Source organism: Hyla sarda, chromosome 12, assembly GCF_029499605.1.
Source record: "Hyla sarda isolate aHylSar1 chromosome 12, aHylSar1.hap1, whole genome shotgun sequence".
In the NCBI taxonomy this organism is placed as follows: Eukaryota; Metazoa; Chordata; class Amphibia; order Anura; family Hylidae; genus Hyla; species Hyla sarda.
In genome coordinates this window covers 34,118,013-34,131,288 of record NC_079200.1, presented here as the reverse complement: position 1 = coordinate 34,131,288, position 13,276 = coordinate 34,118,013, and the positions used below count along the sequence as shown (strand labels likewise).

The 13,276-nt window shown below is 45.2% G+C and overlaps 1 protein-coding gene and 1 long non-coding RNA gene across 4 annotated transcripts in view; one reads left to right on the top strand and one right to left on the bottom strand.

The window, feature by feature from the left end:
• Positions 1-12,909, top strand: part of LOC130296481 (uncharacterized) — a 30,929-nt gene extending 18,020 nt beyond the window's left edge. The window contains exons 1-3 of one of the 2 annotated variants that reach the window (XR_008849221.1): positions 7,167-7,317; positions 11,737-11,807; positions 12,753-12,909. This is a non-coding gene — a long non-coding RNA (uncharacterized LOC130296481). Of the gene's footprint in view, positions 1-7,166; positions 7,318-11,736; positions 11,808-12,752 lie in introns of those variants that run through there. The other variant, XR_008849222.1, reaches the window with a different exon arrangement.
• Positions 1-13,276, bottom strand: part of MLLT6 (MLLT6, PHD finger containing) — a 94,680-nt gene that overhangs the window by 22,404 nt on the left and 59,000 nt on the right. For both annotated transcript variants that reach the window (XM_056548045.1, XM_056548044.1), the window contains exons 7-16: positions 12,928-13,029; positions 11,086-11,181; positions 10,773-10,899; positions 8,812-9,258; positions 7,728-7,876; positions 6,407-6,512; positions 3,674-3,740; positions 3,323-3,450; positions 620-781; positions 58-134 (exon numbers count right to left, since the gene is read on the bottom strand). In XM_056548045.1, coding sequence (XP_056404020.1) covers positions 58-134; positions 620-781; positions 3,323-3,450; positions 3,674-3,740; positions 6,407-6,512; positions 7,728-7,876; positions 8,812-9,258; positions 10,773-10,899; positions 11,086-11,181; positions 12,928-13,029 — 1,461 coding nt within the window. The remainder of the gene's footprint in view (positions 1-57; positions 135-619; positions 782-3,322; positions 3,451-3,673; positions 3,741-6,406; positions 6,513-7,727; positions 7,877-8,811; positions 9,259-10,772; positions 10,900-11,085; positions 11,182-12,927; positions 13,030-13,276) is intronic.

Here is a 13,276-nt window from a genome sequence, read left to right as displayed (position 1 = left end):
TACCCCTTTAATTGACCGAAAAACATTATCATCCAATATCCCCCTATATAACCTCACCTCAGAAGGAGAGCTTTCAGTACGAATGCTGCTCTTGGAATTGGGACTCTTATTGCTTAAAGAGTCATGGGTGCTCACTGCAGATAAAGAAAATGGGAAACAGTTAAAGAAGCGGAATGACAAAGAAATTCTTTATACAGAATCTGCCGATCGAAGACAACCATGTCTAATGAAATACAAATGGATGTCCAGCGCAGGTAGATGCAGAACGATGCTCTTTATTGCGGTAAAAACTTCAGTGCATACAAGACATGGGTACAGGTGACGCGTTTCGGCCCTGGCGTCGGGCCTTAGTCATACCATAGCATGACTAAGGCCCAACGCCAGGGCCGAAACGCGTCACCTGTACCCATGCCTTGTATGCACTGAAGTTTTTACCGCAATAAAGAGCATCGTTCTGCATCTACCTGCGTTGGACATCCATTTGTATTTCAGTTTACCTACTCAGGCGTTGCCCATGCCAGTCCGTGCGCTGCGGGCTTGGGAGGAGAGCTGGACACCACTCTATACCAGCTACCAACCATGTCTAATGGACTGGGAGGACTATAAATCAAGGACTCACCGTGAGGGACATTGACTGCTGGTAATGTAGGGGGAAAGGGACAAGACAGCTGGACATTGAGTAGCTGCAGCTTCTCCTTCCGAGCGGTCAGATTCAAGATCTGGTCTTGTAGTGAGCGGTTTTCCTTCTGCAGAGAGTGCAATGCCTGGAGCATATCCACAACTATAAAGAAAATACGTATAGTGAAGAGTATAAAGAACAGGAATGATCAACTTGGAATACACTGGTTGCGTTCCCACTGTACAATCTATCTATACTAGAGGGGGCGTTGATTAGACATGTTACATGTTGACTTTCCATGCCTGCGCCTTGTGTTCTCCTTGGCGGTAAAGCATTGCCATAGATGTCTGGTAGCGTCACCCCCCCTCTCTACATTGGTGACACATGTATGTTCATGTGTCTACTGCTGTGTTTTCCAACCAGTGTGCCTCCAGCTGTTTGAAAACTACAACTCCCAGCATGCCCGGACAGCCGTTGGCTGTCCGGGCATGCTGGGAGTTGTAGTTTTCAAACAGCTGGAGGCACCCTGGTTGGGTAACACTGGTATAGGGGGAATCAGAAGTAATAGCTTCCATCCAAACAGCTACTGAGCCATTCTACTCTAATGCCATATCACTATGGTCCAGTCTAACATCTGTATTTCGTATTAGGGATTGACCGATATCGATTTTTTTTTAGGGCCCATACCGATAATATGTGACCTTTCAGGCCGATAGACAATAATTTATACCGATATTCCGGTATAAGTTATCGGCTATTTACCCTCCCCCCGGCCCCGCAACAGCCGCTGGAGGTCAGTGATTTAAAGCGGGCTCTTTAAATCAATGAACCGCAGCAGCTTTTTCAGGGCCAGAGACCACCGCCGCCACCCGCTTCTCTCCCCCTGCCTGTCCTGGGGTCCTCCCTAGTCCAACCAACACCGCTGCCCCATTGTCTTCCCCATCCCCGGTTTTATAAATTACCTGTTCCCGGGGTCCGCGCTATTTCTGCCCCGGCAGCGTCCTGAGCTGTCACTGTGCGCACTGGCGGTGACGTCGCGTTGAGGACGTCACTCGTCATTGCGCTGCGCATCGCAGGACATTGCAGGAGACAGAAGTAGCACGGACCCTGGGTCCCGGGAACAGGTAATTATAAAACCGGGGATGGTGGAGGCAATGGGGCAGTGGCGGTGGTCTCTGGCCTTGGCCGTGGGGGGGGGGGGGGGCCCATTATCAGCATATCGGCAAGTTAATTGCCGATACCGATAATGTCCAAAATCGTGAATATCGGCCGATATCGGCTAAACCGATAATCGGTCGATCCCTATTTCGTATCACATACAATATAGTGGCTTCCATCCCATAATTACGCATTGTTCTCGAATGACTTGCAAACACCTTGGCATTAAATCTTTCTGATCCCCCTAAAGCAGTGGTTCTCAACCTGGGGTACAAGTAACCCTAGGGGGTACTTTGAAAAAAAAAAATAAAATCAGTAATGGCAGCCACAGCCACTGGTTACTGGTCTGGACCACTTTGAAAGAAATGGAGGGCTGACGTTACTGCACCGAGGAGCGGAGCGGGAGGACAGCAAAGGGGAAGCGCGGGCACTGGGCTGCTGTGGGCAGTAACTACCATCAGCTTTGTTGCTCCACTGCCCAAGCAGACCGGGGACCTGATGCTATGAGCCATAGGAATAGGTCCCCAGACCAGAGGAGCAACAAAGCAGGACAGTATAGTGGCCTACAGCTATATATGGGGGCAGTTTGGGGGCCTACAGCTATATTTGGGGGCAAAGCGGGTACTATTACTGTGTCTGACAATAAACATGGGGAGTTTGTAACTAGGTGGGTATTGTACTGCAGAAAGGAGCCCAAAATGTTTGTTTGGCTGGTTCTGTGGAGAAGTCTTGTATGAGAGAAATCTTAAAGGGGTACTCCCGTGGAAAACTTTTTTTTTTTTTTTTTAATCAACTGGTGCCAGAAAGTTAAACAGATTTGTAAATCCCTTCTATTAAAAAAAAATCTTAATCCTTCCAGTACTTATAAGGGGCTGTATACTAAAGAAAAATCCAAAAAAGAAATGCATTTCCTCTGATGTCATGACCACACTGCTCTCTGCTGACCTCTGCTGTCCATTTTAGGAACTGTCCAGAGCAGCATATGTTTGCTATGGGGATTTTCTCCTGCTCTGGACAGTTCCTGAAATGGACAGCAGAGGTCAGCAGAGAGCACTGTGGTCATGACATCAGAGGAAATGCATTTCTTTTTTGGATTTCCCTTTAGTATACAGCCCCTAAAAAGTACTGGAAGGATTAAGATTTTTTAATAGACGTGATTTACAAATCTGTTTAACTTTCTGGCACCAGTTGATTTAAAAAAAAAAAGTTTTCCACGGGAGTACCCCTTTAATGGCGGCCTAGGTCAGATAGTGAAGAAAAGAAAAGTAAACAACCCCGGTTAGAGGAGACGTCACCTGTAAATGGGGAGACTGGGGAGATAGGGAGAGGAACAGGGGCCTGTTATAGAGGAAAGTAAAACATATGAATTATACTATAATCATTACAACATGTCTCTAATATGGGGGTACATTTTTTGGGAATGGGCTGTGAAGGGGTACACGGGCAAAAAAGGTTGAGAACCACTGCCCTAAAGCCATATCACCACTGCCCCTGTTCTGACAATTGGCAGTATCCCTTATTTAACCTGTTATTGCCCAGTCTTACTGTTAACCCCTGCCTCTCCATGCTTCTCCAGCAGTTGTTCAAGGTTGGCCGTCACTTGTGGTATATTCTCACTTTGCGTAGAGGGACCACTTGGATCATACAGAGGAGGCAAGCTACTGATCGGTGACCTGTTGGTGGGAAAAAATGATATGTTTTTTTTTCTCAGCATGAATTGAAGAAACATATAATGGAGCACGCAACGTGATGCCTTATACCAGTGCTCCCCAACTAATGCAAAATTACCACTTCCATCATGCCCGGACAATCTGAATTGTAGTTTTGCAACAGCTGGAGAGCCACAGGTTGGGGTACGCTGCCTTATATAGTTTCTGCATCATGAAGTATACTTACATAGAGGACAAACTCTCCCGTGGAGAACTACCTCTACATATAAAACTGCAGTCTTCCAGCTCAGGCTCTGTGGAAGAACACAACGTCTCATTTTACATTAGTACATTGACCTCTTTTTATTAGGACATTCACTTCTAATTCATAAAATTGTACAAAGGTACCTGGTGTTTCATTGGCTATAGGATCTCGCTCACTCATTGAGCCCATATAACAAGCCACCAGTTCTTAGCAACTTGATCAGTGATACAGGTTTGATACAGAGAAACATGAAGTATATAGTACAGTGACCCCCCGACCTACGATGGCCCCGACATACGATCATTTCGACATACGATGCTTTTGTATGTCGGGGCCATCGCATAAACGGCTATCCGGCAGCGCAGACTGCTTCAGCTACCACCGGATAGCCGTTTACGGTGCCCCGTGTGGTCCGCTGACGATCACTTACCTATCCTCGGGGCTCCGGCGCGTCCTCTTCGGGATCCCCTGCATCGTCAGCGCTCTCCATCGTCGTCATCATGTCGCTGTGCACGCCGTCCCGTCATCCAATACGAGCGCCGTGCGTAGCGACGTGATGGCGGTGACGGAGAGCGAGGATGCCGGGGAAGCAGAGGCCTTGCCGGAGCGTCGGGGACACCCCGGGGACACGGCGACAGCAACATCCAGGGCAGCGGTGACGAGCTGTGATGGTCCGGAGCGGCGGGGACACGTGAGTACAACTTCCTATGCCAGTAGTCTTCAACCTGCGGACCTCCAGATGTTGCAAAACTACAACTCCCAGCATGCCCGGACAGCCAACGGCTGTCCGGGCATGCTGGGTGTTGTAGTTTTGCAACATCTGGAGGTCCGCAGGTTGTAGACCACTGTCCTATACTTTACATTGCACGGATCCCTCAACATACGATGGTTTCAACAAACGATGGTCCATTTGGAACGGATTACCATCGTATGCTGAGGGACCACTGTATATGCAATTGCCATTTTAAGTAAAAGAAACCCAAACTAGCAACATTGTGAGGAGAGGGTGATGGTTTGGTTCCCAGCAATAATGATCTTGGCTATAACTAAGGATATGCACAGAATGGTAATCTTAAAGGGGTATTCTGGCTTTATACAAGTTATCCCCTATCCAAAAGGATAGTGGATAAGATGTAGGATCGCAGGGGTCCCGCCGCTGGAGACCCCGCGATCTCGGTGCAGTCCACAGCATTCTGTGCCAGGCGCTGCCTCCGAGATGGGGCATGTCACGTCACAGCCACACCCCCTAGGGACGTCATGCCACGCCCCCTCCATTCATGTCTTTGGGAGGGTGCGTGACGGCCGTCACGCCCCCTCCCATAGACATGAATGGAGGGGGCGTTAGGGGATAAGATGTATAAAGCCGGAATACCCCTTTAATGGATCTAGGACTAAATAAAGGTTTTGCTTATCAGAAAAAACTTTATTCTGTCTTCAAAATAGTACTCCGAATGACTGAACGCGGGGAGCCTACAGGAGGGGCTGCAGCGAGAAGAACGCCACCAGCTCCATGGGGGAGAGTTATCATTAGGTGTCTATTGTAGACACAGTTCTACCCCTTTACACTGCTTGTCTAATTTACACTTTTGCGCAAAATTTACCAAGAATGCACACGTCCTTTGATAAATTTTGCGCAAAAATAATGTGGTCATCATGAAGTGCATCACTTGCATAGCATTTTTGCATAATCGGAAACAGAAGAGAAAAGGGTTCCAGCTCCCTGGAAAATCATAAGGTATTCATGAAAAAATTAAAAGTCCAAAATGTAATTAGTCCAAATTAAAATCCAAACAAAAACACCCAGTGCAGATAAAAACTCCTCAACGCCGACGCGTTTCGGACTAATTAGTCCTTAGTCATGACTAAGGACTAATTAGTCCGAAACGCGTCGGCGTCCCAGCAGTCGGACCCCCCGCGATCTGAAACTTATACCCTTTCCTTAGGCTAGGGGATAAGTTTTTCAGCACTGGATATCTCCTTTAAGTAAAGCCACCTTTCAGGACAGTCCTGCATGGTACAAATGCTTTGAAAATCTTAAACTATAAATTGTATATTTCCCAAAAGGAAAAAAAAAAGAAAAAATTAGAAAAAGCATATGAAAAAATTAAAAATAAGCAAGTTTAGTTAACATTTGTTACATAGTGTGGCATAATAGTCAGTCTATGGCAAAAAGATTAAATTATTGGAGGCGGTTCTAAATCTGTATTACATATTGCTGGACAGGTTCTGACAGCTTTTTACGTGTCCTCCTTGATGGTGTATATTTGCGCAATTTAATCGGGACTTGCGCAAAGTTTGTGCGTGTAAACATTAAAGACGCAGTACACTGACGATGATGATGTACACTGCATAATCAGCACAACCGTACACAGTCACGTAGAATTCCACATTAAAACTTCTATCAAAAAGTATGCAAAAAAAAACATACAAAAAAACGGAATTGCCCCAAAAATTTTACGCAATATAGACAGTGAAAACGGTGTATATATAATGATAAATGTCCCCCCATATGTCGAGTGAGGAGGGTCAGTGGACCCCATTTTATTAGTGGGGGGGAATTTCTAGGGACAGCCCCCCCCCCCCCAATCAAAATTTTATCACCAATTTTTTTTTTTTTTATCACTTATTTACTTATTTTTGTTATTATGCAATAAAGAAACAATTCCCTGGTTTCCAATTGATGGTATAAGAAGATATGACTATACATAAGGTTACCTGTCCTATTGTTTTCAGCCTGGCTGAGGAGAGGGGGCATGGACAGGGAGCTTCCGAATATATGCGATGATGGGATACTGAATGTAGAGCCTGCCAGTGAGAATACCTAACAGGAATAAACACAAATGTGTAAAACCACAAGCGTCAGTCCAAAACCTGTATCTAAAAGATTGAATAGTACAACTGCATTGTAACAATAAAGAAAAGCTCTAATAAAAGCTCAGGATAGGAGATGGTTAACAGACATGCGGGAAAGCAAGTTACTTGAAAAGTACCGTATATACTCAAGTATAAGCCGACCTGAATATAAGCAGAGGCCCCTAATTTCACTCCAAAAACCCAGGAAAAGTTATTGACTCGACTATAAGCCTAGGGTGGAGAATACATCATCCCCCCCATGTCATCACCCTATCATCATCCCCCCCCCCCCCTTCATCATCACCGCCTGTCAATCCCGTCAATCAGTAGTTTTCAACCTGCGGACCTCCAGATGTTGCAAAACTACAACTTCCAGCATTCCCGGACAGCCATCGGCTCTCCGGGCATGCTGGGAGTTGTAGTTTTGAAACATCTGGAGGTCCGCAGGTTGAAGACCACTGCCGGGCCTTCGTCATCATCCAGAACCCTCCCTGTCCGGTGGGGAGGGTTAGTTATTCCGGGCTGTCCGTCTTCACCGGGAGGCCCTGGACTAGTGACGTTGCCTTGACGACGACGCACAGGGACGTTCATGCGCAGGGCCGTCCCTGTGCATCGTCGTCAAGGCAAAGTCACTAGTCCGGGGCCGGCCTGGAGCGGAAAAGAGGGCCTCCCGGTGAAGATGGACAGCCTGGAACGACTAACCCTCCCCACCGGACGGTCCCTGCAGCATAGATGGCCCGGACCAGCTCACCCTTCCTTCCCACCTAGGGGAGGTGAGTACAAAACTAAAGGGGGGGGGGGGGGCTGGATGATGACAAAGGCTCGGCAGTGGTCTTCAACCTGCGGACCTCGATGGCTGTCCGGGCATGCTGGGAGTTGTAGTTTTGCAACATCTGGAGGTCCCCAGGTTGAAGACCACTGAGAAGGGATTGACAGGCGGAGAGTTCACTCAAGTATAAGCTGAGGGGGGCATTTTCAGCATGAAAAATCGTGCTGAAAAACTCAGCTTATACTCGAGTATATACGGTATTGGGCACTATGGGGCGTTTCGTTAAGTAAGGTGTAGCAAATTGCAATAAACAAACTGGACCTTGGATAGGTTTCCCTGATAAATCTGATAGTTCGCACAAAATACATAAAAATAGTATGAAAACACTCTTAAAAGCACACATATAATTCACACCTGGGTAGTGGAAGCGGTAGAAGATGGGGTGATGGTGCAGCCTCTGCTGTATGGGGTGAGGGAGCTCTGATGAGACAAGATGCTGGAGGGGAGGGGTGTGCTGCAGGCCGTCCTTAAAGAGATGGGGTCCTTATTACTGGTGTAGATCCCTGAAGTGAGAAGAATACATAGCCTGAACAAGGAATTACTGTGGGATTTACAGGAATGCTCGTACAGTGATCCCTCAACTTACAATGGCCTCAACATACAATAGTTTCAACATACAATGTTTTTTTCTGGACCATTGTAACTTGAAACCAGACTCAACATACAATGTACAGACAGTTTAGATCTGTGAAACGTGTCAATGGCCGGAAGAACTGACCAATCAGAATGGGCAATTTACTGGTAAAACCCCTGTATTACTGAAGTGCATGCACTGAATTCCTGTCTGGTAGCGCCCTCTACAGTACAGGGAGGTATTACATGTTCTGATCATTTTACCTGTACCAGGTGAGGGCGGCTCCATGTTACTTTTTTAGGACATTGCATGTACTGTACAGGACCCTGAAGAAGCTCCTGTCCTCTACATAGACCAGTGTTTTCCAAGCAGGGTACCCCCAGCTGTTGCAAAACTACAGCTCCCAGGATGCCCGGACAGCCTTTGGCTGTCCGGGCATGCTGGGAGTTGTAGTTTTGCAACAGCTGGAGGCTCCCTGCTTGGGAAACACTGACATAGACAGTGATTTACAGCTCCCAGCAGATCTTTATTATTTTTATATATAAGGACTTGCTTTATCTATATTAGTTATCTACTTATTTTTCTTTAATCCTCACTTTTTCCTATTTTTGGATGACATTTTGGTGGCTTCAGAACCAATTACCAGGTTTAAATAGAGTTCTGGCCTCAACATACAATGGTTTCAACATACAATGGTCATCCTGGAACCAATTAATATTGTAACCTGAGGGACCACTGTATTCACACTAGGAAAGGATTTGACAGATATTTGCAAAAAAACATAAAATAAAAATGGATAAATAAAAAATTAAACAAAAAAATTAAATAAACGTAGTTTTGCAAGCACATGTAGTCTTACTGTACCTGATGACATGAGGGGTGACTCCATGCTGACACAGGTGTGCAGGGAAGAGGAGTGAGTATACAGCCGGGGTGGCAGGGGCAAGGTAGAGGAGGCAATGCTGTGAGGAGGGTTGTTTTTGCTCCCCCGGGGTCTCCCAGGACCGTGCCTGCTTTTCCTGCTTCCTTTATGTTTCTTCTCTCGTGGGGGATCACTCCCTTCTCTACTCCACCTCTGTGGTCTATGCTCACCAGGAGAGGGATCCCACGGTCGGGTATGAGTTGATGAATCGCTTGAAAAACGCATAATAGAGCCAAAGCTAGAAAAAGTGAGTTCTGGGGGAGAGGATGGTGTTGGTCTAGAAGATCGGCCCACTTCTTCCTCATCTTCTTCTTCCTCATCCTCGTCTTCTTCTTCCTGCTCTTCCAATTTGGGAAATGTAACCAGTTCAGGAGGAGATGAGGCACTACCTGCAATAGGGGATTTTGTAAGTGTCAAAATAACGATACTTTTCCGTTAAAGCGTACCTGGACTTTCAATATACCTGACTGGTTTCGTTAGATTAACCCTTTCAGTGTGGTGACAAAAAGGTGAATTTAGGGTCCTCACTGCAGTTACTGAGCCCCATCCATGATGTACAGCTAGTTCTTATTGTATCTATTCGAGGGGGAAGGGACCAGAGATGGACATTTGCCAGCAGTACACACAGTGTTACTTTCTCACTTACTTCTCTAGTCAAAGAACCGCACCTACTTCTTTCTGTTATTCCATGACATGGTACCTGAGAGAGTTCACTGGACTGAACAGACTGGCACTGTGCTTGGCTTATTTACAATACACTACTATAGATGGCATGAGAGAGAGAGGAGTAGGGGATTATTGATGCATTGGCTTGGCAAGATGCGATGTGAGCAGAATAGAAAACAACAGCAGGGGTTTCAGTACCAAAGCAGCCTTGGCCTAAACAGTGAACTCCTAATGATAAGGGGCAAGCTACAAAAACTACCGCTGCCCAGATAACTTTAATGCATAGTGGGGGAAGATAGCCTGGACTGTGTGAAAACAAGCTGAGCCTATCTCCTGCAAATAACACAAGCTAATCCCTATTTCCTCTTGTTCCTTCTTGGTCTCTCTGTAAGTAGAGATGGAATTCCCCTAACAGGCAGTGAGCAGCAGTTTGCAGGCAAGTAAGACCCCTATTGGCCAAGAATTGAAAGACATTTTTCTGGAATAATGAAAGATTTTTGGTAAATTATGTAATTCACGAATATGTTAGGAATCACATAGGCTATTACAAGAAAGAAATCTGACTGAAATGATAGTGACCATTTAAGCATAGAAAACTGGATGACTGCACCATTCATTCCCGAATAAAATAAAATATTAGCAGGTTATATGTATATGATTCTGTATCTACAAGGAGCTGAATGAATCAATAGGAAAAGAAAAAAAGAAAAAAACTGTATTTACATATAACAAAGAGAAGACAACACATGGACAAGCCCTTTAATTCTTGTGGGCCGTTTATTATACAATTTCTCATATGGAATAAGAATCTGATAACTAAAAATGTGCCACACACATGAGACGATAAAGGGGATTTAGCAAAAAAAGTGCAGAGGAAATGGCTTAGGGTTGCCCATAGTTAGCAATCAGACAGTTTGCCCATAGTAACCAGACAGTTTGCCCAGAGTTACCAGACAGTTTGCCCAGAGTTACGAATCAGACAGTTTGCCCATAGTTACCAGACAGGGTTTTTTTGCTATCCAAAAATGAAAAGTTAGTGCCCACCTGTAGAGGAAGCGCTAAGGGGATTTAGCAAAAAGTGCAAAGGAAATGGCTTAGGGTTGCCCATAGTTACCAATCAGACAGTTTGCCCATAGTTACCAATCAGACAGTTTGCCCATAGTTACCAATCAGACAGTTTGCCCATAGTTACCAATCGGGGTTTTTTGCGATCCAAAAATGAAAAGTTAGTGCCCACCTGTAGAGGAAGCGCTACCAGCTCCTGAGGCTCCTTTGCCGATTCCTGTCTTTCGACCTCTGTGACCTGGAGGTTTTTTCCCCTTCTCTGACCTTGTAACGTCTGGACTGTCTGTACTGCTTTCCAGCTGTATGGAATTGGTGTAAAACACAGCATGAGAGAAATAGAACGGAATAAAAAGTAATGAAAGAAATTAACTTAGAGAAAATTCTGATAACAGTCACTTTTGCATTAAAGTGCACTCAAAGTAATCAAGAAGCAGAATGGCGTCATGTGTCCATATCAATAGCGAGATCTCATAGAAAACAACTACCTTCTCTGTAGAGATGGGTAACAATGGAGGGGCGGTTATGTGACCCGGCGAATCGCGATGCTTCCGATGGCGAGCTCTCTCTCTGTCCTTGTGACTCTGAAAAAAGTTCAGAAAAAATAAGGTTTAAAGGGGTACTCTGCCCCTTGACGGGATAAGATGTCTGATCGCGGGGGACCCCAGCTGCTGGGATGCTGGGTTCGGGCAGCCATTGTTGTGACATCACACCCCCTCCATTCATGTCTATGAGAGGGGGCATGACGAGCGACCACAGCAGTCATACCTCCTACCATAGACATGAATGGAGGGGGAATGGAGTTACCTCACAATCACAGCCACCCGAACCCAGCATTCTGAACATACAGAACGCCGGCCCGTAAATTGCAGGGGGTACCAGTGGCCAGACCTTTGGATAGGTGATAAGATGTCTAGGGGCGGAGTACCCCTAGAAATAAAGCTTTATTTCTGAATCAAAATTCTATAGTACTTTTACAAGTTCTTGTGCAAATGGGTCTAGACAGGCTGCCTACCATATTGTAGATTATTATTAACCTTTTGAACTTTAATGTATGAAAAAATGACTGAAGAATAAGTAAATTTACAAATGTAAAGTGTACCTCCACCCAGTTACATAAAACTTTTACTTTGTCACAGAGACCTTTACCAGGGTGCCCCGGGGGTCTGATACCCCCATGGTTCACTAGAACAAAGCTGCTAAAGCAACGGTAAGTGCACATGCTGACTGTGAATAATGAAAACTTGCATTATATGGCCCGGGTAATGCAGCCATGTGAAGACTTTTTTGTGTTGTGCGCCAGAATTTCCTACAAAAATTTTGAAAAACTCTACTAGCTCTTATAAAAGGGGTGTGGCCATCAGGGCAAAGGGGCATGTCCCAAAAAAAGAAAACCTACATTTTTTTTTCTTTTGATCAATTCTTGTTATTTTCAAGATTTTTACAGGAATACATTGACTCGAACAATATACAAACAATGGGAGTCACGCAGGACTGATCGCGATGCATCTGTTCCATACAGTGGGTAACACATAATAATTCAATGGCCAACCTGCAGATAGAAATGGAGCCTAATGGGCAGGTCCAAGAAATATAAAACGGGCAAACCTGTAGAGCGTATCACCGGTGCATTATAGTAGACTCGGTAACACAAATATGAGACTCCCCAAAACAGTGATGTAGCGACTCCCATCCCCACTCAGCGGAGAAGGGGGGGAGCCGCGAACACAGACAAAGGGACTAGTCAGCCGACCAGTCAGGAGAGAAAAATAGGTAGGAAGTGGGTATAGGGGAGAGGGGGGAGGGGGTAAAGAGGTGAGGAGTAAGGAAAGAAGTGGAAGTCCACTGATGGACCCCAAAGAGGGGGGGAAATAAGGAGAAGCAGAAGAGAGGGTAGGGGACAATAAGCGGATAGGGCCCCGCCCATTGGGGAAGCAGAGAGAAAACCTACAAATTTACCAATGTTCCTACACAAAATGTGGTGGATCTGAGATTTAGAAAACCCGACAACTCAGAGCAGGTGTAAAAAGGGCTAAATGTAGGGAAAATCACCAAATACAAGATACAATAGTAATTACCATGTAAAAATACCTGTCGGAAACACAAAAACTATACTCCACTCTTAGCAAATGAGGATGCATGTTTATGTCAATAGGGAAGAAGAAAGAAAGAAGAAGAGAAGAAGAAATCTCTAGAAGACCCTATGGACGGGGCATATTGAGACAGATATAGTAACTGTTGGTATTGGACACCTTTAGAAACTTTTCTTGACAGCTACTTTGCATATCACAAGCAATAAAAAACTGAACAAAAAGCCAGCAAAAACGTACCTTCTTCTGTCGTTCCCGATACAGGACTGGCTTCTCTACACTAGGGGAACCTGACCGGCTACACCGTCCTGGGATAAAAGGACAAGGGAGACGGGAGACTTTCTAAGTAAGGGGAAAAAAAGAAAAAGAATATCACGTAACCCATATAAAAAAAAAGTATTACAAAAGGTAAAGATATAATTAATATCTTATAATGGTTCTTAAATGGTATATACTCATCTGAACACTATCTGCAGTCTACTTAGAAAAATAGTCAGAAAATATGTTGTGTAACTATAGAAATGAATTGCATTGGTTGTCTTGTACTGTTTTTGATTTACAACGTTAACGCTCCCTAAGCAGAAGGCAC